Source organism: Colletotrichum scovillei, assembly GCF_011075155.1.
Source record: "Colletotrichum scovillei strain TJNH1 chromosome Unknown Contig00010, whole genome shotgun sequence".
Classification (NCBI taxonomy): Eukaryota; Fungi; Ascomycota; class Sordariomycetes; order Glomerellales; family Glomerellaceae; genus Colletotrichum; species Colletotrichum scovillei.
The window spans coordinates 2,449,735-2,476,865 of record NW_023336268.1 but is presented as its reverse complement, the minus strand read 5'-3'; the positions used below and the strand labels follow the sequence as shown (position 1 = coordinate 2,476,865).

General features: G+C 52.3%; 9 protein-coding genes across 9 annotated transcripts; 7 read left to right on the top strand and 2 right to left on the bottom strand.

Annotated features, from left to right (window-relative positions):
- Positions 1-571: 571 nt before the first annotated feature.
- On the top strand, positions 572-2,776 carry HER10_EVM0009594 (CobW/HypB/UreG). The gene is made up of 6 exons (XM_035479079.1): positions 572-827; positions 887-972; positions 1,035-1,331; positions 1,394-1,604; positions 1,658-1,846; positions 1,916-2,776. Exons 1-6 carry the CDS (start codon positions 645-647, stop codon positions 2,708-2,710), a joined length of 1,761 nt encoding a protein of 586 aa, XP_035328355.1. The 5' UTR covers positions 572-644; the 3' UTR covers positions 2,711-2,776.
- Positions 2,777-5,485: 2,709 nt separating this feature from the next.
- Positions 5,486-6,836, top strand: HER10_EVM0004979 (glycosyl hydrolase family 61). Its single transcript, XM_035474605.1, has one exon. It carries the CDS (start codon positions 5,784-5,786, stop codon positions 6,777-6,779), a length of 996 nt encoding a protein of 331 aa, XP_035327951.1. The 5' UTR covers positions 5,486-5,783; the 3' UTR covers positions 6,780-6,836.
- Positions 6,837-8,039: 1,203 nt separating this feature from the next.
- On the top strand, positions 8,040-10,259 carry HER10_EVM0007680 (HET domain-containing protein; the record flags this gene model as incomplete). The annotated part of the gene is made up of 1 exon (XM_035477229.1): positions 8,040-10,259. The coding sequence occupies one exon, from the start codon at positions 8,040-8,042 to the stop codon at positions 10,257-10,259; it is 2,220 nt and encodes a 739-aa protein (XP_035328198.1).
- A 1,554-nt stretch (positions 10,260-11,813) lies between these two features.
- Positions 11,814-12,536, top strand: HER10_EVM0008143 (uncharacterized protein; the record flags this gene model as incomplete). The annotated part of the gene is made up of 1 exon (XM_035477675.1): positions 11,814-12,536. The coding sequence occupies one exon, from the start codon at positions 11,814-11,816 to the stop codon at positions 12,534-12,536; it is 723 nt and encodes a 240-aa protein (XP_035328234.1).
- Positions 12,537-12,538: 2 nt separating this feature from the next.
- Positions 12,539-13,783, top strand: HER10_EVM0009696 (uncharacterized protein; the record flags this gene model as incomplete). Its single annotated transcript, XM_035479176.1, has 1 exon — positions 12,539-13,783. One exon carries the CDS (start codon positions 12,539-12,541, stop codon positions 13,781-13,783), a length of 1,245 nt encoding a protein of 414 aa, XP_035328366.1.
- Positions 13,784-16,380: 2,597 nt separating this feature from the next.
- On the top strand, positions 16,381-17,883 carry HER10_EVM0002373 (uncharacterized protein; the record flags this gene model as incomplete). Its single annotated transcript, XM_035472088.1, has 5 exons — positions 16,381-16,614; positions 16,677-16,713; positions 16,767-16,834; positions 16,889-17,262; positions 17,319-17,883. 5 exons carry the CDS (start codon positions 16,381-16,383, stop codon positions 17,881-17,883), a joined length of 1,278 nt encoding a protein of 425 aa, XP_035327680.1.
- Positions 17,884-18,141: 258 nt separating this feature from the next.
- Positions 18,142-21,319, bottom strand: HER10_EVM0009627 (hydantoinase/oxoprolinase; the record flags this gene model as incomplete). The annotated part of the gene is made up of 3 exons (XM_035479110.1): positions 18,142-19,163; positions 19,222-21,138; positions 21,265-21,319. 3 exons carry the CDS (start codon positions 21,317-21,319, stop codon positions 18,142-18,144), a joined length of 2,994 nt encoding a protein of 997 aa, XP_035328358.1.
- An 828-nt stretch (positions 21,320-22,147) lies between these two features.
- HER10_EVM0011206 (NCS1 nucleoside transporter) lies at positions 22,148-23,949 on the top strand (the record flags this gene model as incomplete). The annotated part of the gene is made up of 3 exons (XM_035480643.1): positions 22,148-22,250; positions 22,362-22,632; positions 22,695-23,949. 3 exons carry the CDS (start codon positions 22,148-22,150, stop codon positions 23,947-23,949), a joined length of 1,629 nt encoding a protein of 542 aa, XP_035328504.1.
- Positions 23,950-24,229: 280 nt separating this feature from the next.
- Positions 24,230-25,748, bottom strand: HER10_EVM0013016 (uncharacterized protein; the record flags this gene model as incomplete). The annotated part of the gene is made up of 6 exons (XM_035482388.1): positions 24,230-24,425; positions 24,488-24,680; positions 24,736-25,081; positions 25,139-25,279; positions 25,356-25,464; positions 25,519-25,748. The coding sequence occupies 6 exons, from the start codon at positions 25,746-25,748 to the stop codon at positions 24,230-24,232; spliced, it is 1,215 nt and encodes a 404-aa protein (XP_035328660.1).
- Positions 25,749-27,131: the final 1,383 nt, after the last annotated feature.

Here is a 27,131-nt window from a genome sequence, read left to right as displayed (position 1 = left end):
ACCTTAACCCAAGGGCTTCAACCCTTAAGTGATTCCTCCTTGCCTAGGTGTCCAGGTCATGGTAGATCTCATCGTCGACCGTCGACCCGAGGGTAGCTCGTCTGAACTGGACCAAGCGAATGACGAAGCGTCATTTCGCAATCAGCTCAACAAAGGTATCCCTCAAGGTTCTCAAGGGTCCGAGCCGGCCGTTGGATCCATCTTCCATGCTTTCATTAACTCTTCTTTCCAAATATGGCGAGGCGTTCCCCGGGATATGGTCCCGGTCGAGGTCTTTTCGGCCAATCAGAAGGCGGCCGATGGTGATGACGGCCCCGGTGACAATCCAGCCAATCCCGTGTTGTATCGCCGGGGGCATCGTCAGAACCCGGATGGCCCGTCGTAACCAGGTCGTACAGAGCAAACACCACAGGGAGACGATTCAAGGAGACGGTATGATGGAATGATGGAATGATAGCTAGCGCTAGTCGGACACCTTGATGGCAGTCGATCAGATAAGACGGCTTTTGAATTGTCCAGATGTTAGGAAACTTCATATAAATACCCAAATTGCGTAGCTCAAGACCGAAACGATAATTCCAATTCTTTCAATCTTCAATCTTTACTAGTTCTACAGAGTCGAAGGGAAGCCGCGGATATCTACAATGGGCAAGAAACTCTCAGCATCATCCACGAAGCCCAGAACGGGTGCCGTCGTTGTGCCAGCCATTGCGCAACCAAAGTCCACCGACGAGGTTCCGAAGCTTGTCCGCCAGGACTCCGGTGTCGACGTCACAAAGCCGGGTCAGGGCAGACCGCTACCAGTCACCCTTCTCTCAGGCTTCTTGGTAAGTCTTGGTCAACACATACGAGCGATCGAGACATGTGTCTAACAATTGGATCACAGGGCAGCGGGAAAACGACACTTCTACAACACATCCTCAAGAGCGACCATGGCCTTCGCATTGCGGTCATTGTCAACGACATCGGAGCGTGGGTTATTTTCCATCTGCTTTATGCCTCATGTAGCAGTGCTGACAAGCCGCTCCGAACAGTGTCAACGTCGACGCATCCCTCATCAAGAAGAGCCACCGTCTTACAAAGACCGAAGAAAAAGTCATCGCCCTACAGAACGGCTGCATCTGCTGTACTCTCAGAGGAGATCTGCTGGAAGAGCTCGTCAACCTGTCCGAGCTCCACGAGTTTGACTACGTGATCATCGAGAGCAGTGGTATCAGCGAGCCCGAGCAAGTTGCAGAGACCTTCGATGCCCGACTAGCAGAGCAGATGGCTACGATGGGCGAAGGACCCGAAGGATTGGATGAAGATACGATGAAGTTGCTCAAGAGGCTGTGAGTCCCATACCCTCGCGGATCTTGTGGCCGCGACCTTACTGACGGATGCTGCTCTTCAGGGCTGATGCTGGCGGAGTCGACAAGTTCGCTCGCCTTGATACGACTGTCACTGTCATCGATGCCTTTACGATATTCAACGACTTTCACACAAGCGATCTGCTCTCTTCAAGACGGGACGACGTCGTGCCGGAAGACGAACGGACGGTATCTGACCTGATGGTTGACCAGATTGAGTTTGCAGATGTGATCGTCCTCAACAAGATCGACATGGTGAGCAGTTCTACCAGAAATACCGCGATACGAGTCTGACTAAGAGTACATAGGTTACCAAAACCGATCGCGCCCGTGTGTTGGACTTGATCAAGAAACTCAACCCACGAGCCAAGATCCTGGAATCCAGCTACAGCAAGATTGACGTCAAAGAAATCGTCAACACTAACACATTCGACCTCAAGGTCGCTCAGTCTGGTGTTGGCTGGCTGCAAGATCTGCACGCCATGACAGTCCGCGAGGTAGGACTCCATCTGGAGCTATCCACTTATACATCGCAAGCTAGAAGATGCTAATACTCGATGCTACAGGTCAACGGACGCAAGGCAGTCACACCGAAACCAGAGACAGAGGAATACAACGTCCGCAACTTCATCTACACAAGGACGCGGCCATTCCATCCTAGACGTCTCTGGTCTCTCCTCTACGACAAGTTCATTCTGCAAATGGAGGAGCCTGAAGGCGATGAAGACGAAGAGGCCATGGATGAGGATGATGATGCTAATATGAGCGACGAGGATGTTGACGACAAGGAAGACGAGGAATGGGAAGATGATGACTCAGAAGCAGACGAAGCTGATGAAGACGAGGATGCTGACATGGAAGATCCCCTCGAGCCGCCCTCCAACGAAGTCATCCTCGCCAACAAAACCGCCAATCCCCTCTTCAACCGTCTCTTCCGCTCAAAAGGAGAGTTCTTCCTCGCGACGCGACCGCACAGGGCAGGAGACTGGTCCCAAGCGGGCGCGATGCTTACAATGACCGGCGGTCGCCCGTGGTTCTGCACGCTTGACCCTGGTGACTACCTCACCGGCGACAGTGAGGTCGATGCCCTGGTCACGCACGACATCAAGAAGGGCGGCGAGTGGGGTGACCGCCGCCAGGAGATGGTGTTCATCGGCGAGAAGCTGGACATCAAGGGTTTGGAGGCTGCGCTGGATGCGTGTTTGCTCAATGATGAGGAGTGGAGGAAATGGCAGAAGGTGATGAGGAACAAGAAGTGGGATGATGAGAAGAAGAGGGACAAGTTACAGGACTTGTTTGATGATGGGTTCCCGGACTGGACAGAAGATGGAGAGGATCATGAAGGACATGATCATGCTTGATGGTCCATCCAGGCTGGTTCGAAAAAGAGATAGACAACACAAAGTAAAAGTGATAGATTTACTTCGGTTTTGGCTTATCAAGTGAGATGATAGTGACAACGATCTACGTACATACGAAACATTTTATTGCACTCGAAGAGTACAACTAAGGTGAAGACAGCCAGTGGAGAAAAGTAGAGTAGTAAAGTGTGCTGTCTGGAGTATCACGTATTCACGGAGGGTTGTGAACATGGTCGAGGTTAGGCCTTCTGTCAGCAATTGCTCTGTTGATTGAGATAAATACCAACAGCATAGCCGTGAGACAGCAAATTCTTGGCTAGAAGCTGACAACGCCTAGTGTGCAGTAAATGAGAAAGCGTTGTCAGCGAGAATGATGAGACGAGCTAAAAGCTGGGCGCCGCAGCACATGGCTTACGTGATTAATCAAATAGATTGGGCGAGTAAGGGAAGCCGACGGGTTGAAGATTTTCGCGATAACTTGCTGCTAGAAATCGCGACATCACAGCCTTCGTCCGCTTGGCAGAAGAATATACGAGAGACAGCGAGATCCTTTTGGGTCTTTCCATACAACGCAGGTCTTGGTACGGTCTCATCGGGTGCTCACGTCAACTCTCGAGTCGCCAACTTCGGCTCATGGGGGCGGGACAATCAGGCCAGCAGACCCACCGGATTACACTGCCCGGAGCCGATCGTTGGCGTCAATGCAGTTGAGACGACCGTCGCAAGTCAGTACCGCGCCCTCGGAGCTGATAGTGGGATCAACAGTCTAACTCCCTTCGATAACAAGGTACTAGAAAACAGTCTAACTCACTGCCCAGCCTCGGGCACCGCTCTGGACGGTCGCATCGCGGGAAGCACGCACGGCACGCTGGGGGCGGATCCGAATCCTATTACTAGGTGACTGAGTCGAGTTGCTGCGATCATCACTGCTTGGTTCGTCCCGTCAACGGTGTTATTGACTGGGAAGTGTAAAAGTGGCCCAGCCGCCCAATAAACCAGTGTCGGTGGATGCCGAAGAATCTTTTGCGAAATATCGGGGCGCAATCGTCCACAATGACGATCTTGCGTGTAGACGGAGCAGAATCCGAGTATTTCGGGGGCATCGACAGGTTCGGTCGAATAGGGAATCCCACCGGACGGCTCAGCCATGGAGCCCGATATTAGACATAAATCGACTATGGAGCCGGCTTTATTTTTCTCTGACGGGCATGGCCCCCCTTTTCGATGGAGAATGGCTTGGACAAGAGGAGAAACAGGAGAAGCATAACCGGAGGGAGCGGTTCTTCTTGGTCTGACTAAGATATCTCGGCGGAGTTGCATGCCTGATTCGACTGGCATTTGGCCTCTGGAACGTCCGGACCAGCGCCGCTGGACTCGCTGGATTGGTTCTTAGCCAGTGCTATTATGATATCTCGGCAGGGCGGCACTTAACGATCGCACTTTATTTTCACTTTAGTTGTGAAGCGCTGGGTCCGACTAGTAAGCCGTGATAACAACATTTGTCGGGGGGGTTGATGCTAGTCTGGCCTGGCCTCTCTCCTTGGCCATCACACCGCAGCAAGAGAGGGGAAACTGCAGAGCTTCAGTCAAGAACCCAGGTTGATCCAAGTCATTCACTCGGCTTTGCGTGCCGAGTTTCTGTTAACGACTGCTTTGCGACTGGGAGCTGCCGCCAAAGAATTGAAAATGCATCCAAGCGCCGTCCTCCTTTTCTTCTTCTTGGTGGGGGGCTTTTCGTCCCGTGTAAATTGATCTGCGACAGGGAATAGCCGCCAGCTGGAGTTTTTCTTCCTCGCTGCGCGCCCCTGGACCCAGGTTTCAGGTGAATCCCACCACGGCCGCGTCGATCAGGAACCAGAACTGCCAGAACAGAGTTCAGAGTGGCATAACATTTCTCGCGGGATCGCTCTTGAGACGAAAGCTACGCATATTGACTCTGGGGAAACGCTCATCTATGACACTCTTCTCGCGGACTCAAATGTTTTTGTAATGGCTTTGTAAAGACTTTGAATTCCGGGATACGCGGAACCAGCAATACGGCATGGTTTCGAGTATTCGCCAGGTGAACCAAGTTCAGAACTATCAGGCCGAGAGCACAGAGTACCAATGAACGGGTATTGACAGGCAAACCGGGCTTGTCGCCCGAAATTGACAGCACCAAATTCGCCAACGGCCAAACCCCGACAAGCCTTTCACGCCGTTACGGGCATGCAGGCGCAGAAAGCCGCCAGCGGCTAGGACGAATAAAGGCGACCGCTGTGGATATAGAACAATCTACAAGCGACCGATTCGGGGCTTCGACCAGCTCGGGCCAGGTTCACCTACAAGGGTATATGCTGCAAGCGAGCTGTGAGTTTAGATGAACAGGAGCAGAAGGGGAATCGGCGCATGAGCCAAGCTTGGCGACTGTATTTCCACAGATTTCGACAACGTGGGCGGCTCGTGAGCAGCCCAGGGGTCAATGTCGTCAATCGTACTCTAGTTGCGACCCTAATCCAGGGGTGCTCGCCGGCGTCGACGACCGTGTTTGGTGGGAAATGGATCCCGCGTACATGTTGCTCCAATGTTTCAAACGAAGAGCACTTCGACCAAATCGTCACTGAAGCCTACTCCTATCGTGTGACCCTGGTTGGGCGAGGCAACAAGGTCGAGCTCCTTTGGCCATCCTTGCCCATTCACCACCCCTTTTCGCGCCCATGATGCCTGGATTTTTGTCCAGATGAGGGTAGTCTGTCATGATGTGGGGAGAAATCTCATCAGTAATGTGGATGGGATGATGGATCATGGCGGCTGACATTCTTTGGTTCCCATCCTCTTAGTGCACAAGGGTGGTGAGATATCTTCGATATAAGACAACCATTTCTTCTCACCATTTTCATCTTTTCTCTATTCTCTATTCGTTCTCAACCATCGCTGTGTCTTTTGTCATTGTACAAACCACTTTCTTTCTTTTTTGAAATTTCACTTTCATTCATTCCCTGGTGGAAAATCAACCTCTTCATTTTCTTCCTGTCCAATCTTTCCAACCAACCGGTCTTCACCAAACCAAACCAACCCACACCACAAAATCAAGATGCGCTCCTTCGCCTTCCTCGCCGCCGCGGCCGTCGTGCCCCAGGCCATGGCCCACTACGTCTTCCCTACCCTCATCGTCAACGGTGAGCAGACCGAGCGCTACCAGTACGTCCGCGAGGCCAAGAACTCCAACTCTCCCGTCACCGACGTCACCTCCGACGGCATTGTCTGCAACATTGGCGGCAACGACGACGATGTCCTCGCAAAGACCCAGACCAAGGCCGTCAACGCCGGTGACGAGGTCGGCTTCATCGTCGAGAACGACATGGGCCACCCCGGTCCCCTCGCCGTCTACCTCTCCAAGGCCCCCTCCGGTGTCGCCTCCTACAAGGGTGACGGCGACTGGTTCAAGGTCTACGAGCTGTCCACCTCCAACATTACCGAGGCTGGTCTCCAGTGGGCCACCTACGTCAACAACGCCGGTATTCACAACTTCACCTTCACTCTCCCCAAGGAGGTCCCCACCGGCGAGTACCTGATGCGCGCTGAGCACATTGGCCTCCACGGCGCCGGCACCAAGGGTGGTGCCCAGTTCTACATCGCCTGCGCCCAGATCTCCGTCACCGGTACCTCCACCGAGACCCCCTCGCCCGTCGTCAAGTTCCCCGGTGTCTACACCGGCGAGGAGCCCGGCCTGTTGATCAACATCTACTACCCCGCTCCCCAGAACTACACCGTCCCCGGTGGCCCCGTTGCCTTCTCCGGATGCGAGGACCACACTGCCAACCTTCTCGGCCAGACCTCCGACGGTGACTGCACTGGCTCCGATGGTGCCACCACTCCCACCACTCCCACTACTCCTACCACCCCTTCCACCTCTGCCGCTCCCTCTGCCGGCATCCCCGACTACAACGGCGGTAACAGCACCAGCCCCGCTGAGCCCTCTGCTGCTCCTACTGCTGCCGCTGGTGAGGGTGACGACTGCGAGAAGTCTGCTGCTCGCCGCCGCGTCCGCTCTATGCGCCGCAAGCTTGCCCGTGCTGCTTCTTTCTAAAGCAGTCAAGAGAGTTGAGAGAGAGAGAGAGAGAGAGAGAGAGAGAGAGAGAGAGAGGTTGGAAAAGTTTTTGGACATAAACCCCTGAGTTATGCTATGACCACTTGGTATTGGCAACGCTCAACACATTATTCTTGTACATACGTATGACTTAAGACACTGGATGTAAATGCGATTAGATATCGGGCGATCCTTTGTACAGAGGCGTCCTCATGTTTGAAATATGAGAATCATTCCATATGAAACATACTCTTGCAATTCTTAAACTCTGTGACCTGCCCACACTTGACTTCGGAAATGAATGTGTTCTAGGGGTTGGCCATAGTACAACAGTTGAGTTGGTCAAAAGTCTTGTCACACATAAAGCCAGGCAACTACCTGCTACAGATGATCCCACCCCTCTTTATTTTTTCTAATGAAGAAAAAGAAAGATGAGAAAAAAAAAATAAGAATCTCTGCTGCTCATCATTCCCAAAGTCTTCATTTTCATAGAATTCAGTCAAGAGGTCAGGCTTTGACCGGGTGTAACTTGGAGAAAAGCTGGGAAAAAAGTATCGCATGACCGACTGTTCCCAGCTTGAGTCTGTGACTTGACACTTGTGAAACCCTTTGATGCCGGTGTCTACAAGCCACCATGGGGCTATACTTGAAGACTCAATCAACATTCTCGCAATTGAGCACATGATCTTCGTTGTGTAATGCTTTGCACAAAGTGTCTCAATCTATAATGTCACTTTCCGCACAGTTTCCTCTCACAGGCGTACAAGCATCTGACCGATAACCGGTCCTTTTCGTGGCTTAGTTTAGGAGGCATTTCGTGTCACTCACAACTCACTTCGTAACCCCCGAGGCCGGTTCTAGTTCGTGGCACCATGAGATGTTCCTATCACCCCTTCCAATCGTTTGTAAATACCTGGAATGCATTCAATCTTCTTGGAGCGGTTGCGGGAACTAACATGAACATGCAATTCTGCACCAGGCTGCGACCTGCCTCTTGTAACGCAAAATGGGCAAGTATTCATGCGAACATTATCGAACGCCTTGATATTTCGTGAAACCCTCGTTCTGGTCACTCCAACTGCTGTGTACGGCCATGTAAGCACACATCAAGCTGTGATTGCAGCAGGTCTTCAAAGTGGCCATAAAGCCCCGGTCTCAGTATTGGTCTCCGCTGTTATTGATAGCATCGCAAACATATCATTCCAACTCATCATTCTCTTATTGAGACTTCATGATCGTTGCTTCTCTCTTCTATGCAAAATGGGTTCGAATATCCTTGTTCCATACCTGTATACGCCCCTGCGGAACTTGGACTCGATTCGCATCGTCGTCCTTGACCCTGCTAAGGATACCCAGTCTCCTCTGCAATGCTCCTTAGCTCAATACGACAGAGAGGAGCAGATGAAGAACTTCGGCACAGAAAAGGACTTTGAGGCCGTCTCATACACCTGGGGGAGCGCGCCACCGTCTTGTCAGTTGTTGATCGATGGGGCATTTTCGTTCGACATTAGTCCGACAGTCGATTCACTCTTGAGAGCTCTGCGGCAGCCCTCCACAACCAGATCTCTTTGGATAGATGCCATTTGCCTCAATCAGCAAGATACTGGCGAGAAAGCGCAACAACTTCCCCGCATGGGCCGGATCTACAAAGGAGCGAAGGAAGTTCACATATGGCTCGGTGACCCAGACGACAAGACAGCAGCAATCTTTTCTGCCATACGCATGATGCCAACGATCCCGGACACAAAACAAGTGAAAATAATGGCTGAAGCAACATTGAAGATAACCAAGAGCCAACTTGGAGCTGATCACATCCTTCAACTCAAGCGCTTCCTTTCCCGGCCATGGTTCTCGCGCCGTTGGATTATACAGGAGGCATGCCTAGCCAAAGAGGCCAAAGTCCACTGCGGAACATCCTCTCTTGGTTTGTCGTGGTTCGTCGCCGCTGCTCGACGTTTAGAGTGTGTCGAAGAGCTATACAGGTTCCAGTACCACTACCAGATCATGATGATGAAGAGTCTGAGCGAAGAGCGGAAGCCGATCCTCCAGCTGCTCTGGAACTTCCACGCTGCCAAGTGTAGGGAGCCAGAAGATAGAATTGCTGCGCTGTTCGGTTTGATACCAGACCATGAGCAAATCATGGACCAGGAAAGTTATCTCGATCTTCGACAACACTGGACAGTCATGTACCGAAGGCTCGCACTGGCGATGTTCCGGCGCGGTCAGAAGACTGCTTTGCAAATGCTCCTTCACTTGGCTGAGTTCGGACCGCTCCGTGAATCTGACGACTATTACCCGTCGTGGGTGCCGAATTGGACTTCAGAACGGCGAAGAAATCTTCCATTCTACAACATGAGCAGCAATGTCGATGCTTTTGACTATCCCGAGAAGCCTGGCTTTCCAGAGGTTGCTGTTGTCATGGACCTGGAGCGCGCCTCCACATTCGCCTTGCCACCTGTTAACCCCGTCGGAGACGAATGGGTTATGCAAGAGATCCCCGGGGCAACACCAAGCTGGACAGACGACCGTACCATGCGGTTTTTGTTCAAGCAGGATCGAATATTCATCCGCTGGTACGATTCCTCGGGTGGCCCCAGAGGCCGTACGGTCGATTATTTCATGTTCGCGGATGCACCCGACGAATATCCAGAGTCCTTCTGTCCGCTGAAAAGTCTCGCCAAACTCTGGCGCAAGTTTTTTCCGTCCAGCTTTCCAAATGCAGAAGGCGACTCGGAGAAGGTTGAGACCATTGCTATGCTATTCCATACCATGTTGCGCTTTCGCAACCCCGCCAAGATACCGCCCGAGGAGAGATTCATCCAACATACCCTCAAGTATCTGAGCAAGCTACAGCGACACCAACTCGCCACAGACCAGGCCAAGCTCATAGACCAAATTTACACAATGATGGAAGAAAATGTCTTCTTCAGTCTGGAGCCACGGGACCTCCCGGAAGACCTCAGCCCTTCATTCAGGTCTCGGGGTGAATACGGCTTTGGTCCTCGTACGCTCTTCCCTGGGGATATCCTAATTCCGGTGTGGCGTCTGAAGGAGGATCCCGCGAGGCGTTCGTGCATCATGCGACACGACGAAACGGGACGGCACATGGCCACTATGTTGGTGCTGAGGATCGAGCGCGGACCTGAAGACACACGATATTCCCCTATACCTTTTTGTGCTCCGATTGATCCAGCGACTGGAATCCCCAAAGAACCACCGCATATAAAGCGGATGAGATATCCGAAACGGAGTAAGCCTTACCCAGTTGCAGGACCCAAAGAGTCAGCTCCAGAGAACGCGGCTGCACCTGATCAGCACAGGGTGGTCGGAAAGCCGGTCAGAAGAGGTCGTGTCATTGGCATGGCGGTATGTGTTACGTCCGATGGTACGAAGCGATACGCTGAGCATGACATCCGTCTCAAAGGGAAAATGCATAAAGATTTGGATGTAGATCAGCCTTGCATCATTGAGTTGTACTAGGTGCTCTTCTAGACAGCGATTCTTCTTGCCAATCTCACTCTTACGTTGCGTTACATGCGTTACAATGTACTACTACACGTGATCTAAGTCTGCTAGAAAAGTGAACATTTGCAGCGCGTGCATTCTAGACTGGGAGAATCAGATACCTACTTTACTTATAGTAGGTCGATATGAACTCATTCCCTGACAGATGCCGTGAAAATCTTTTCTTGCAGTCGTGAGAAATCATGAGTTGATGAGAAAACCATCACCAACTGTGAGAGTGGCTTCAAAACCACCTAGCATTGCCTTACTACGAGGAGATGTAAATTTGTCTTACTGAAGAGAGTCGCTTTGTCTTCCGATGGCCCGATATGCAGATCTCGTAGATCTCGAAACTTGCAGACACTCTTGCATCGAGAGGCCGTCAGGTGCATTGCTCTAGCTGAACCGCTATGCAGCTGGAAGGATCTGTCGGCTGACCTAGCTCTTAGCTTCTTATCTCAAGAGCCGCCAGACAACTAGCGGTTGATGATTTGGAAAACACCACCCGGAGCCGCAACGGGGCGGCAATGCGGAACCGCAACGCCGCAACGCGGAAATGTGCTTTGCGGACTTAGCTTCCTTTGCCCCGGATTTCTCATGCATGATCCCGCGCCTTTCCCCGCACTCAACCCCCACTGATGCTGATGTGCAAACCAAAAGGTATTCGGAACGATGGCCCTTTGGCCCTTTGGGTGCTGGCATCGTGGGGTGAACGGTCCAAGCATGTGTGAAGTCTTGGGAGAGAGATGTAGATCAGATCATCGCATTTCAGATGGCAATATGCATTCCATCCAATGCCCAAACCTTTGGGTCTCTAGCAAAGCTTGAAGCAACCTCGCAAAGTATCTAGATCTTGGGAGACCAACCATCCCCTACCAACCCTGCGACCTCAAGTGCGGAGAAGCTCCGTCTTCGTTGACACCAAGCTGCGTCAACGCCCCTCAGTCTGGGGTAATTCGAGCCGCCGGCGGGTCCAAACAGCCCGTATCAAGGCAGAGTTCAAGCTAATCCGTCCAAGCAGAGCGCGTCCAACTTGGCAGAAACATCCTGAAGCTCTATGATTTGCCCGCCGGACCAGCCTTGAATCCCCCAGTTGCCCCGTTCCCCCGCATTCGAGGAAGCCGGTTGCGCGCTATCGTCTGCAACTGAGAGACAATGTGCGGCCCTTGGCGCCTCCAAACTCCACAAAACCGCTACGGATGGGAAAACTGTTGAGAGCTAAGGCGGCACAGCAGGACGCCATTACTTCGTGGAGTGTGTGCGACAGAGTTTCGTTTCTTTGCCCGATCTATCCCCGGAGGACCCCCTCAAAATGCGTTGTCGCGTCGAAAGCTGTCAGGTGATGTCACGACTCAGCCCTCCGGTGCGGAGGAAGGGAAGCTGTCACTGGGTGTGAAGATCTCTCGTCCTGCATAAAGTCTCCTTTGCGACCCTCCTTTGAAGGCATTCCCACATCAACCCGCACCAGAAGCATCTGCAGGCAGACCATCAGATATTACACCACCACCTTCGACCAAGTACCTCGAAACAATGGCAGGAACCTTTCCGCGAAGCGAACGGATCGAGCCGGGCTCAGTCAACCTCCCACCCCGCGAGTATCCTCCATCCGTTCGCTCAACATCGGTTGATGCGGGGAAGGCCGCGACAGATGTCATCAACGTCTTCAACGGTGCACTGAACTCCAAGGACTACAACAAGCTCGCACAACTCTTCGTCGCTGACGGCTACTGGAGGGACCATCTAGCGCTATCATGGGACCTCCGCACCCTCAAGGGTAGGGAGAAGATCCAGAGCTTCCTCAGCGAGGCGTGCCGGCTCAAGGAGGTGCAAATCGATACATCCACAGCCTACAGGGCACCTCACTTTGCGCCGCTCGATGCCCATGGCAAAGTCCAATGTCTGCAATACTTCATCAAGGTCAAGACGGATGTCGGACCTGGTGAGGGTGTCGTGCGCATGGTTGAGACTGGCGATAAGTGGGAGATCTTCACATTCTTTACGACTTTGCGCGAAATCGCGGGCCACGAAGAGCCTACCCGGCACCGACGAGAGAAGGGTGTTGACCACGTCCAGAAGCGGGAAAGCAAGAATTGGAAGGAGAAGAGAGACGATAGCGTCAACTACGTTGACAGCGAGCCTACGGTAGTGATTGTCGGTAAGCATTATGAACTGTGGCTCTCAAACTTATATCAGATTATCCTGACAACCATTCAGGCGCCGGCCAGGCTGGCCTCACAATCGCCGCTCGATTGAAGATGCTCAAAGTCAATGCTCTTATTGTAGACAAGCATCAGCGCATCGGCGACTCTTGGCGCAAGCGATACCACCAACTAGTCCTCCACGACCCGGTCTGGTACGATCACCTACCTTATATCAGCTTCCCCAGTCATTGGCCCGTATTCACGCCCAAGGACAAGATGGGAGACTTCTTCGAGGCTTACGCCAGCCTTCTTGAGCTTAATGTCTGGATGTCAACAACACTCACAAAGTCGTCGTGGGATGATTCAAAGAGGCAGTGGACCGTCACTCTCGACAGGCAAAAGCCCGACGGATCCAAGGAGACTCGGACTTTGCACCCTCGCCACGTCATTCAGGCAACCGGTCACTCTGGAAAGATGTTCTTCCCTAGCATCAAGGGCATGGACAAATTCAAGGGAGACCGCCTCTGCCACAGCTCCGAGTTCCCGGGCGCGAGGCCCAATTCCAAGGGCAAGAAGGCCATCGTCGTCGGTTCGTGCAACTCGGGTCACGACATTGCCCAGGATTTCTACGAGCAAGGGTACGATGTCACAATGGTACAGCGCAGCTCAACATCCGTCGTCTCCTCAAGCTCAATCACGGACATTGGTCTGAAAGGTCTCTATGACGAGGACTCACCGCCAGTCGACGACGCCGACCTCTGGCTGTGGAGCCTGCCCGCTGAACTCTTCAAATCGCTTCAAGTCGGCACCACGGAAGTACAAAATGCCAACGACGCCGAGCTCCTCTCAGGCCTCCAAAAAGCCGGCTTCAACCTAGACATGGGACCTAGCGGAGGCGGCTTCTTCGTCAAGTACTTCCAGCGCGGTGGCGGCTACTACATCGACGTCGGATGCAGCCAGCTCATCATCGACGGCGAGATCAAGATCAAGAGCGGCCAGGAAATCACAGAGGTTCTCCCCAATGGTCTCAGGTTCGCGGATGGCTCGGAGCTTCAGGGCGACGAGATCATCTTCGCGACGGGGTACCAGAACATGCGCACCGAGGCGCGCAACATCTTTGGTGACGAGCTCGCCGATCGTGTCGGCGATGTGTGGGGGTGGGACGAGGAGGGCGAGTTCAGGACCATGTGGCGGCCGACGGGGCACCCTGGCTTCTGGTTCATGGGCGGCAATCTCGCAATTTGTCGGTACTACTCTAAGATTTTGGCATTGCAGATCAAGGCGGTGGAGGAGGGGATCGATCAGAACAAGAGCCACACTAAGACTTTGGGGACGGCGGGCGGTGTTCCTAAACTGTGAATGACTTGTATTGCTTGCTGCGATTAATCAAGGCTAATGAATTCTCTCTCTAAAGTTCTTTCACTTGAACCCGTTATTGCGTCCATTCTCCTGCGTGCCGTTTTTACCGTCGCTATCGGGCCCGTATCGCCGTCAACGACCGCGCAGCGCGGGTAACAGGCGGATCCGAGTGGGGCCGCTCGGGATAAGGTATTCCGGAGAAAGTGTGATTGTGAAATCGAAACTAGGGATATTCTGTGACCGAACAATGGGCTGGAATCTCGATTTGTCTGTTATTACTTATCTATGCCTCCTTGGGCCTAGCTATGGGCGAGTTTGCTGCCCACTTGATCTGTGTCGCAGGCTTCAGAATTCATCAATCTCAACGGCTTAAATCGAATCTAGGGTCAAAACTCTACCCTTTGAGTCATTAGACCCCCGATCTTTCATTTCATCAGCGGCGGTCCTCCCGGATCATCGATGCTCTTCAGTCTCAATTGCCTGAGTTCTGATCAAAATCAAGCACTCCCAAGCTGTAATGGCATGCTCACATGGCCCGTGGGGCTCTCTTGAAAATTGCGATTGCAATCAGCAAAACATCGGCAGAGTGGTGATCTGCGATTTGCAGCATGGTTTCGGGCGGTATTTGTGGATTTCTTCGCCCATCCCTGGTCAATATTTATCCCCAGCTACAACCTTGGCCCCCAAAAAGCCCTCGATTGTGGAGTAATGTCTGCTTTGTTTCTTTGGCCTGACCGCTAGGTCTCACGACTAACGAGAAGAGATCGTCACTCTAATAGAACTGCTGAAAGTTGCCGCATTCCCTATTGGGACTGACTGAAGAGCCTTGAAGACCAATTAGTCGTTCTGAACGCATTGCCGTCTCCTTCAGGACAGAGCTAGGCCAATGCTGCTGGCTCGTCTGTTGATCTATCCTCTTCTGATGCGACCTATCATGCTCACACAGTCATAGGCGTACTTGTCGAGTGCACGCATGGGCTTGGAATCGGCAACTGCCCCTGTCAATCTTTATTCACTCCCCTGCACCCGACATGTTCGACGGTATTCACATTAGACTTCCGGTGTCTTTTGAATGACGAAATCTGACCTGGTTTTCTGTCTTGATAGGGCTTAACAATGATTTTAGCACAATCATCTCCCCCGCCTCCGTAGCAGCCGTCCTTTCCGACGTGGAGAAAAGATGCCTGTCGTCTGGTCTCAAACTGCAGCTGATCGGCACTTGAATTGCGATCTCAAAGGGTTATTGCTCACTATTGAACTCTGCCAAGATCACAAACTCACACATGATGGCTGATACTGCTGTACGAAAATGTCTCAACTCTCAACGAGCTCCTGATGTTCCTGCATTTGCTGATCAATCTTTCCAAATACCACGTGGACTTCGCGTGTCTACGCCATCGCCGAGCTACGGATACAGAGCTGCCCAGGACGTGCGCGTGAGGCAGGCCTCCAAAAAACGACCGTTGACGCTAGCAACGAGACCAACTCACAGACATTTGATCCAAGGCGCAACTCAAAGCGTTCCCTCGGGTGGGCGCCCGCCAAGGTTGCACGCACGAAATGAGCACAGCGAAAGGAAGAAGTCGGTTTGAGATCGATGATACACACTGTTGCTAGTGCCGACGTTGAAGGTTGCACGGTCGGCCGCGATCTGTGACAGCTCCCGGTGCCGACTCAACGGCGTCGATACTTAGTATTCTGCTCAGTCGGCGGCTACACACAAACGAGGCCAAGTCCGCCTTCTTAAGCCACCGGATCTTGCGGGAGTCTTCATCCGAACATGCAAAGGCCACCCGAACTGGCGACAGTCCGCTCTTCGCTCCAAGTTTGCGTCGAATAAAGTTCCGAGACTCGGCTACGCGCAGGATTCGCGACAAGCAGTATGGTCGCCGATTGGTACATTTCACAAACCGCGCTACGCAATCCATTACTGCTGGATTCAGGGGCAAGTTCGGGCCCTATGTTCTGCAGCAATCCTTCAGACAGGCATCTCGCGATCTGTAACCCAGTCGAGACTGCAGCCGCAATTGGCTAGCGAGTGCACCCGGGGCACCTCCCCCTCTCCGTGAAGTTGCGGCCATGTCGGCCTGCCACCTTGCGTGTCGAGTCTGTTGGAAATCGGGATAGAGGTCGTATACATGGGGGGTTGGCCCTTGCATCGCGACGCTTGGCGGAATCTCATTCCCTTCCCCGGATTGGTTTCTCACGGCCTCATCATGGCCGATCCCTGTCAGAGTTGCCTCAAGGGCACCAATGCGACCCCACGGAAGATCTTGGGCCATCGACTAAGTGACTAGTGCGCGCTCTCTTCCCACTCAGCCTCTATTACGACGTTCAACCGAGTGGGAGTATCCATGTCTGCAGAGATGACCCAACAATTCGAAAATTGCACCACTGCAGGTGGAAACACGGCCTGTGGCTGCTGGGGTTTCGATCTGAGGTGGGCAAATTTCCCAAGCGATGTGAGAGAATACAATAAGGATGACCGAAGGCCTTTAATCTTCGATCACAGAGGAAGGCTTGTTTCTTCTTCTTGGTTCTTCACAAATCAACTCAAATTGCGCCACTTACGCACATCATCTGGTGGTCTATTAAACATGGCGGCGAACGTCTTGGTTAGGAACCTCAATGCGATTCAAGAGACTCAACAACAGGCCTCAGTCAGCAACATCGACCATGCCCTCGATGGCCAATCCCGATTTGGAGAGATAGTTGCCATTCTGGCTGTTGGATCCGTTCTGTCGACTGCGGCGGTCAGTCTCCGGGTTTACACTAGGGTTAGGATGCTGCGAACTTTTGGGCTGGACGACTCGGTGATGGTGGTTGCCCAGGTAAGCAATGACACCAATTTCCTGAGGCTAAGACTTGCTGGCTCATATCATTACTTTCTCAGATGTTCCTTATAGGATCGGCTGTTGCCATTGGGCTTGGTAAGTACCTATGAAATCTCACAATCTAGAGTCTCTTACTAACGACAATGAAGAGAGCAAATGGGGTCTTGGTTTTCATTCATGGGTTCCTCCACCCGAGGACTACGTCCCGTACATGAAGGTACATCCTATCGCAATCACCTCTACTCCGAGTCTATACTCACAACAACATCAGTCCTTCTACACCTCGATCATCGTGTACAACATCGCGACCTGCCTTGTCAAGATCTCCATCCTATTGCAATACCGCCGCATCTTCGCCATCGACATTATGCAGAAGTTAACGTTGTGGGGTCTTGCCTTTATGATCTCGTGGACCGCCATGCTCTCCTTTCTTCTACCTATGATGTGTCTTCCCGTAGCCGCTTTCTGGGATTCGACCATCGAAGGCCGCTGCATAGATTTCCTTGCCATCTGGTACACCATGGCTGGAGTCAACCTCGTAGCCGACTTTGCCATCTTCAGCATGCCGATTCCGGTCATCAACTCACTGCAACTTCCTCGCAAGCAGAAGAGAATGTTACTCGTTGTCTTCTGTCTCGGATTCTTGTAAGTTTTCATCCATACCTCCCTGATATTTATTATTCTAAGTCGTCTTTCAACAGCACATGCATCATCTCTGCACTCAGAATCCGAACCCTCCGCGTTGCTGCAGATACAAAAGACCCGTACTGGGATAACGTGGACGCCGCCACATGGTCCTTCCTCGAGGTCGCCATCGGCATCCTGGCGGCATGTCTTCCTACCCTCCGACCGATCTTCGTTACTCTGCTGCCACGCCTCTTCAACGCGTCTTCACTGCAGTTCAGGAGTAGTGGCAGGCCATCAAAATACGGTAATCCGTATGCTCAACCAAGCGAAGGAAACAACAGAGCCAGTTTTATGCACGGGCTTGGATTTCACCGCCCTATGAGCAGCACAGAGGGGTTGAATCGCCAAGACGGAGTCGAAATGTCCGGTCAAGAGAGCGAGACGTCGGCTGAGTACACCGTCAGCGTTAGCACAGGAGCACCTGAAAGCCTCGACAAAATGTCTCGGGTGAAGAGCAAAAGAGACAGTGTGATGGATGGCCAGCATATCAGGGGGCATATTCGGACTACGACTGTGGTGACTCAGGAGGTCACGTTCGAGAAGCCCTCCAGTTCCAAGTCTAACCCTGACCAGGATTGAGAGCATGAGTTGTTTCTTTTGTTGAGGTTTGTCTTAGTTGTACTGATGAGAGGATGATGTTTTTTTTCCTTGTGTCTGATTCTGGTTCATGTTATACCCCATTTTTACCTCTGCTTATTGTCATTCGCTTCTTTTGTTAGTCAGAGGTCTTGTCCAGATACTTACCCCCTGCGCGGGTTCAGGCGTAGTCTTACAAATTTAATTCTATTTGTCTGCTTAAGACTGTCCCGATATTTCCAACGCATGACAATGCTGGACCTAGTCGGAGTATTCTTCCAGCACACTTCGTGGCTCTACATACTTTCCTAGCGGCTTGTAGTCAATGTCGTACCCAAACGCCTTCGGTCCACCAATCTCTAGACCAGCTTGAGTCTCGGTCCATCGCGGCGAGCAAGTAATGCCAATCACGGTGACTCTGTATCCGTACTTGAACTCAGGCACTCCGAGAGCCCGGCCCGACTCGTTGTCCAAGATGGAGATCAGATCTGGCACAGCAGCCACTATGCTGGTTTTGCCGCCCTCATCAGTATGCTCGGCCAGGATGTTCTCGTTCTTGAAAGGGATCTTCATCGTGCCCCCTTGTGCGACGGCAGCAACCCTCTCCTTGTTGTTCGCAGCTTCGTCTTCATCGCCGCTTTCAAAGGCGGCGATATGCACCTCACCGTAGGAATGGCCCTTGAAAAGCCGCCTCTCAACCTTCATAATCTTGCCCCTAAACAAGATCTTGGCAGCCTCAAGACCGCCGGCTTCCTTGATGATAGACTCGGCGACCGTGCTCATGGTGTTGGTTGCTTGGCAAAGAGCAATGCAGCGCCCAATACGCCATGCAAGAGAGACAGTATTCAGAACGCCAAATCTTTTGACCTTATCGCTGGTGGTGGGCTTGGCTGCCATGCCTACGCGAGAACCCATCTCAGAGCAAGAGGCGCGTAGAGCGCGGTCGACAATTTCGTCGTTGGGCGCTCTAGTCATGACGATTGTCTTGCCGTCTCCGGAATCGATGGCACACGGCACCAACTCCAAAGGAGCATGTACGGCCAATGTCGTTTGCCAGTACGTTGGGTACGCTCTACCCATCCAGTCGCCATCAATGATTGGACTATCGTAGAATCGAGATGAGCCAACGAGGAAAGGTTCGAGGCCGTTGGCACCACCAATCTCGAGGCCCATCACGGCATCGAACTTGTCATGGCGAAGGTACTCCATCAAGCCCTTGAATGCATCTACCGTCTCGATTGACTGCAACCGTTCGATGGAGACAGCAGGTGAGCCCATATGGCCTAGTCGAAGTTAGTTAATCACTGGGACGCCATGCGTTGACGAGGTCAGTCTACTCACCACCCCAGTAGATAACATCTGAATCCTTCAGCGAGGATGGCTCAATGACACGCATCTTGTGTCCGGCTCTAAGCATATTACGAAGCTGGATCTTCGACGCGGCCGGGCTTCCACCACCTGCACATCCCAGCACGTAGCAGCCATCAGCAAGATACTCCAGGTCAGTTTCAGTGATATGCCATTCCGAAACACCGCTTGCATTCCGAGTAACGGTCGGCTTGTACTTGGCTGGGTCAATCTTTTCTTCTTCCACGGTTGCCCGCGTCAAGTCTTTGGTCGCTTCAACCTGCTCCTCGTCGTCCTCTTCCTCTGAGTCCTCGACGACCTCTTCCAACTTGGCATGGAGGTCAATGTCACCAACTGCTTTGACAAGTGTTCGGATCTGGTTGGCGACGTATTGCAGCGGCATCGTCTCGATTTCAGCAATCTTGATGCTTTCCGGGATCGCACCAGCAGCAATAGCGCGCTCAACGGCCATCTTCTTGGCGTTCTCGATGGCTTGCCCTTCTGTCTGGTGAGTTGTACCCTGCACGATGTCCACAGCGCCACACACTCGTGCAATAGCAGCACCGACAGCGTTGGCAACATCGTGAAAGGGCGGTCGGACGAGCTTGGAAGCACCTTTTAGGCTTTCCGGTGATAAAATGGCGCCTCCACCGACGAGGAGTACCGGGACAGGGTCGGGTGAAGTTTTGATAACATCAACGGCACCCTCCAGCAGTGCCTTGATGCGGAGGATTGCCTCTTCTACAAAAACAGAGTCTAGGTTGTTGGCGTGCTCAGTTGTGCCCACGACTGCTTTGCCAGCTGCGACTGCGATGTCCGTCGTCGTGCAAAAATCTCCGCCGAAGACAAGTGCGCGTGTGGTCAGCTCGAGTCCGACAGACTCTGGGCCAACTTTGACTTTGCCATCCACGTTTCTGACAATGGAACCTCCTCCGAGACCGACGGAGTGGAGGTGAGGCATAGAGTAGTTGACTCTTACTCCAGCCACGGTGACGTATGCCGATGCTTGTCTAGGCATGCCTGAAGGAAGCAGGACGCCAACGTCAGATGTAGTGCCGCCAATGTCTACCACAATAGCAGAGCTGTCACCGCCAGTGTCTAGACCCGCGAGATACGCCGCTCCACGCATTGAGTTTGTGGGACCGCTCGAGAACGTTCGGATTGGGATCTTGGCCGCAGACGCCGCGTCAAGGATGGTGCCATCGTTTTGCGTCAAGAATAGAGGGCAAGAGAGGTTGAGTCTCCTCATTGCGAGACGGAATCTGCTCACAGTCTTCCTGGCATAGCGCAAGATAGCACCATTCAGGATAGCGGCATTCTCTCGCTCAATGAAGCCAATGCTCGCACTCGCCTCCTTGCTACACACAACATCTACGCCAGGTACTTCGCGGAGAATGATGTCTCGAACCTGTTCCTCTTGCCCAAAGACTTCGTCGATAGGTGAGTAGACACCAGATACCACAACGGCACCGACACCACTCTCGCGGATCTTGATGCACTCGGCAACGACCTGAGATTCTACCACTGGCGCCTCTTGCGAGCCATCAATGTGTAACCCTCCGTCAACGATTCCCACGTAAGACTGGATCACAGCTGCTAGGTCCGGAGGGAACTCGGCGAAAGCGGGCACCTCACGCAAGAAGGATTTGCTGAGCCGGAGGACGCCCACACGCTGCAGGCGACGAACATCACGCTCGATAACTGCATTGATAAAGTGTGTTGTTCCGATGGTCACACTTGCGATACGTTCCGGCGAGTCTGTCAAGCCGGCGGCGGCGAGAACAGTGCTTACAGCGGTCTCGATGCCTGCGCTTGCATCGGGGGTGGTGGGAGTTTTGAAGTGCGCTAGAACCCCGCGGTCCGCAGTATTTTGGAGACTTAGATCGATTGCGACGGCATCCGTATTCGTTCCTTCGAAATCACGCTGTCAGCCAGGCCTCTTCCTAAGAAGATGCGTCTCTTCAACGTGTAAATTGTTTTCTCCAGGGTTGGACGCTCGTTGTGCCTTTAGCTAGCAGTTGGAGCTTCCAGACTCACCTCCAACATCAACACCGATTCGAACAGTACGTTGTGATGGTGGCATCTCTCCCATTTTGGTACTTCAGTCAGACAGCAGCTCTAATTGTTGCGATATTGCCAGTTTGTTGCTTTTCCCCAGGTCTTCAGTTCAGCGATCCAAATGAGTATGATTGTCCCAGTCTCATATACCTAATCAGCGCTCATTCCTTTGGCTCCAAGCTATTCGTGTTAACAGACCCCGAATGGCAACGTCGCAAGCTCTTGGCCAAAGCTCGTGTCGTCGGAGATCATCCCACAGGCATGCCGTTCGAGCGGATGAAGCGGTTAAATGGGCTCCCAAGACCACGGCCACGGTCAGATACTGTCTGCCACTAGTCTTCAAGACGGCGCAAAGGATAGATAATGAAAGATAATCGGGCAGGTACAACCGCTTGGCTACTCCGTGGAACCATGCGGTTCAAGGTCCGGACACCAGATGCCGAACGATGATGTTGCGGGGTAAACTTGGATCCCCTGTGTTGTTGATCTCCAGACTTTGCCCAATGCCGTTCTTATCACCGTCTTTGCTCCACACTCGCGTGAAACTATGATAAGAGCTCTACGCCTAAGGTGTGTTTGGAGGCATTCTCCAACGATAAGAAATAGCCTAAGTTGATAACAACACATACAAAATGGTTGTGTTTGGGTTATCGGCCGAGGTTTTGGATGACGCGAAAGTCTGCCAAGCGGGCGCCGATGCAACGTATCAGAAGCACTACCGATATGGAGGAACTGCATCAGGATGAGCGCGAGCGTGGACTTTCGTCGGCTGCGAATCCATTAAACCAAGCGAATGTCCCTGGCCCAGGCGCGAAGCCATCATAGAGACTTTTGCAAGTCTCAAGGATTCGTTGCTATTACCATGAGTATCAGCGGATTTTTGAGATGGGCTCGGCTGCCCGACACTGATGTAGCCGAATCAAACGTGTGGATTAACGAAGACATCAGACCCCTTCCTCCAAGCCGTCGAAGATGGACAACTTCAACTTTCATATCATTCTGGTTGACTAACCAGGTTGCAAGTCAGTGACATTTTATGCACGATAAACTTATTGGTCAGGCTAACAGAGTGATAGTCTCGAATTGGCAACTCGGAGCATCCCTCGTCGCTGCTGGACTCTCTGTCTGGCAAAGCGTGATTGCCATTGTCATTGGCAAAGTAATCATTGCCCTTGTTGCTATCTTCAACGGACATGTCGGCGCACATTGGCACATCGGATTTCCAGTCGTTTCCCGGTATATCTGGGGCGTGTACGGGCAATACATAATCCTCATTCAGAGAATCATCCTCAGTTTGGTGTGGTTTGCTGTACAGTCGTGGACCGGAGGTTTGACAGTTGTCAACTGGTGAGTACTTCTCAAGTAGAACATCAGTCGCCTCTACATGAACCAATGCTCACGAACTTCAGTCTTTCGGCAATCTTCCCGTCGTTCGAGTCACTTGGCAACGTGTTTCCCGAGTCCTCGCACCTGACCACCAAAGACTTCATCGGTTGGATCATCTTCAACGTCCTCCTCATTCCCATTCTCTATATCCGGCCCGAAAGAATTCAGAAACTTCTTTTGGCTTTCAACATCATCTCTTCAATTACCCTGATATCAATCATGATTTGGGCTTTGGCAACAGCCGGCGAAGCAGGATCTTTAGTTCGACAAGGGTCAAAGCAAATGTCGTCAAGCGAACTTGGCTGGCAAATTGTTCATGGCATTACCACAGTTATCGGCAGTATTGCTGTCGGATTGACCAACCAGCCGGACTACTGCCGCTTTGCTCGGAAGCCCGGAGACCAGGTCTTCGGACAATGGTTCAGCATCATCTTCTTTGGAGCCATCTTCCCTACCTTTGGCTGTCTGGCAGCTTCGGCAACTGGCGTCATCTATGGCGAGCCGATCTGGAACCCGCCCTTGATCGTCCAAGCATGGCTAGATTCGAACTACAACGCCAAAAGCCGCGCCGGTGCCTTTTTCGCTGGGCTTGGTCTTCTCTGTATCCAACTGAGTATCAACTCTGTTGATAATGCTTTCTCCGCTGGCATGGATCTGTCTGGTCTGTTCTGTCGGTACATCAACATCAGACGCGGCGCTTATATCGGTCTCGTGCTGAGTATTGCGCTCTGCCCATGGGAACTCCTGTCATCGGCAGCGGTCTTCATCAGCGTTCTCTCTGCTTACAGCGTCTTTCTTGGTCCGATCATCGGCATCCAGATCTGCGACTACTTCATCATCCGCAGACGCAGAATCAAGCTGTCAGACCTCTACCACCCGCGCCCAGATGGTTCTTTCTACTACTATAAGGGGTTCAACCCTAGAACCTTTATCGCTTGGGTGTGCGGCTTTGCGACACAGCTCCCAGGTTTTGCTGCTAGCGTTACACCTGATAGCGTCAAAGTTGCTGAGGGTTGGATCAATCTTTACTACCTAGCGTTCCCACTAGGCTTCGCCATATCGTTCTTGTTACATCTGGGCATCAACACCATTTGGCCCCCTCCTGAAGCCGGTGTTATTGATGAGGTGGACTACTATGCGACTTTCACTGATGACGAAGCACGGAAGCTGGGAGTTTTGCCCCTCGATACCGAAATCATCGAGGGCTCGCATAAGGTTGTTGAGGGGCACGACTCTGAGAAGGGGCCTCGAACATGGTTGAAGTCTATGCTGGGTTAGTTGAGAGGTGCTGGATACTTTAATGCCGTACAATATTGAAATAGCTTGCTCAATACTTTGGAAGTGGAAATGCGTCGTATAGCGTGTTACTATCATCGTCATGCAGCATACATCATGATCGCAACCCTTCATCGCGTGATATCGTATCTTCATAGCTTCATACCTACATCATTAGACACTGTGTAATACCTTTCAGTCTATCATTCCATGTTCATCGAATAAGCAGCCGATGTTTATCCAGACCCTGAGATGTGTCGGCATTGCCATATTTGTCGGATGCTTAAAGATAGAAGTAACAGAATGGTCCCGACAAGGTGTCCATCACATCTGCAATCTGGATTGAGGGACCCGTGTATCCCATATCGATGACGTCCGTAAGTTGAGTTTTCACAGATGGCGGGCTGTTGGCCCAGGTAATGTGGCCATAATCACCTCCGTTCAATTCTTGTTGACGTGCGGCAGGATCGAGCGCTTGCCTGAAAGCCAGATATTAGAAGAGTCCATCGGATACGATGATTCACCCGAATGGAAGACTTACCAGAAAGTCCACATGCGGTCCATCATACCGTGATGAACCCAGAATGCAGGGTCGCCAGGGGACGTGAAAAGGTCCGCACCTGGATCACCGGAGATGGCATAGTGCATTCCTCCATGAGGTCCAATCTCAGGGGTATAAGGAACTCCCTCGCTCAAAAGCCTATACTCCGAGATGTTGGGCTTGAGCAACAAGTCTGAGGGTCCGTCAGCATCGGTCTTCACTTGATAGGCGCTTGCAGAGGTACTCACTCAACACCGTTGTGTAGTTGGCGTATCTTTGGTTCATAGCCGGGCCCACGTCGCGCTTCAAGCCGCGAGGGTTGTAGCCTAGGCCACCGTCCGGTCCGGGCGCCGTGCCCTCAAGGCCACCGACCGGGCCAAGATTGACCGACATGTTTGCAAAAGGTCCAGTAGTCACGAAACCTCCGCCGACACCAGCAGGCAGCTGGATGCTTGAGCCGCCAATTCCTACGGGAGGCTCAATGACAGGCCCATCATGGGGGGTGTACTCGCCATTTCCGCCAAGACTGTAAGGATCCCCGTTGAAGATAGGGGATAGTTCAGGCGCAGAAGCGTACTTAGGCCAGTCCCAGTACTAACATCTCACTATGAGCGAAAGGGAATCAACCATCAAGATTTGGTCTGAACTCACAGGTTGATAGCCGGTGTAGCCACATTCCTCGCGCAAAGCCTTCTCGTAGAGATGCACGAACCAGCGATGCCACGGCATAAAGTTCCCCGTATAGTGGATCGTCATGGTCTGCTGAATATGGGTCACGACAAAGTCATCAAACTGTGTCAACGAGTCAGTCAAGCCCGGGTTACCGCGCAGAAAAGTTCGGGCAAAGCCGAGGAATAATATTACATACCCGAGATCGAGCACCAGAGGAGACATTTGCCGGTGTTCGGGGCGGCAGGCTTTGAAGACACTTGACGGCGTTCACATAAGAAAGCCTCTCGTTCAATGAAAGTGAGCCACTATTTGCGTGTCAGTCATCAACTAAGACTTTGAGCCCAAGTTCCAGCACTTACTACTCACGACGGAAGACCATGTTGCTTGTCGTGCAGTTGGATGACTCGCCGCGCTTTTTCAGCCTGGCCTCCCGCTCATCTAGTGACTTGAGCACATTGGCTTGGATGCTGGCAGTGAGATCGGCAAACTGAGCTCCGTCTGTGGTTGAGTCGCCGCGTGGCTTGACCGAAGGCGCGGCGAACGCGACCGATGCCAGGGCGGCTGACGAGAGGACGGACGAAACCTTCATGTTGCACGGCTCTGTCGAATTGAAATGAGATGCAGATCACAAGAAGGTGTTTGTCGCTCTGGTCACAACAAAGGTTGGGAGAGACACCGGCACTGACCAGCAGTTACCGAGACTAATAAAGGCGAGCGTAGTAGCGTACGCAGCAGGGGTCTTGCGGACCATCATGCCGGTAAGTTGGAGAATTTCCACAGTCATTTCGATAGGAAGCTTCAGTGGCTCGATCAAAAAGATGCTAAATCATTTTGAGTCGGCAACCGATGCAGGACTGCGGCGCTGTATGCAAGATGCTTGCGATGTTGCGGTGGAGTGGCAAGGTAAGAAATCTGGCTGTATCCGAACCAACCAACTCAATTCAACTATCTCGAAGACCTCACCAAGCTCTCCGCATGCTTACCTCACTTTCCGCCTGTGCCGCCCTGCCGTACCCGCACACTATTTTCTTCATGCATGTTTGTAACTTGGTAAACGTGGCTATGTATCGGTCCATCACCATTGTACTTACCTCTATACGGCATAGCAGCATTCTACAGAAGAGCAGCCACCGCTTCGTCCAGGTGCAGACACCTTAAGATATACCGGGGTGAGAGCGGGGCGCCGAGGTCGGCAAGTGGCCGGCGCATACTCAAGAATCTTTCGATGGCCGGCACGCCACCCTCAAAGATGTATATGTTCAAGTTGTTCGAATCGCGCTTAAATGACAGAGTCTTCCCTGGCGATTGAATTGCTCGTCGTAATCTCAATGAGTGATTTCTGAATCGGTCTGTTTTCCGGAGCTCCAAGTTGCCCGAGACGTGAAGTTCCTCGGTCGTGGAGCCTACTCGGGTGATTTCCTGACCTCGGCCTTTACCTATCGCTTTGGAAATGAACGTGAAGGGGTAGATGTCAAGTATTTCCGCTCAGCCATCCCTAAGCCAGGTTTCTATACGTATTCCTGCCGCAAGGCTTCGAACCAGAGGGGGAATCGTGTATTATCTGAGTTTACTGTGGAGCGACTGATCAAAGATACAAGTTGCGTCAACATGAATACGATGGAACGCATTGACCGTTCCAGTATCCTGTCGGTTCAATCCTTGCATTGTACCTAGTCGCATTCTTCACTGCAGCGACCAATTCCCCGATGAAGGATGAGCTGGGGAGCATTCGTGGCTTCAAAAGCGTGATGTGCAAACACACTGCAGATATCACAGAACCGACAGTGCCAGCCTAAATAGTCAAAGTTTTCATCCATACATAATTCACAGCTGGCAAGACTCAATTGATATATGTTACTGTCGCAAAAGCTAGCTCGCATGCGACGCGGATGTTCCCGTCGAAGATAATCTTCCTCGAGCAGGGCAGATGTGAGATTCGATGATTGTTGGTACCTACCAATCACTCCTACTC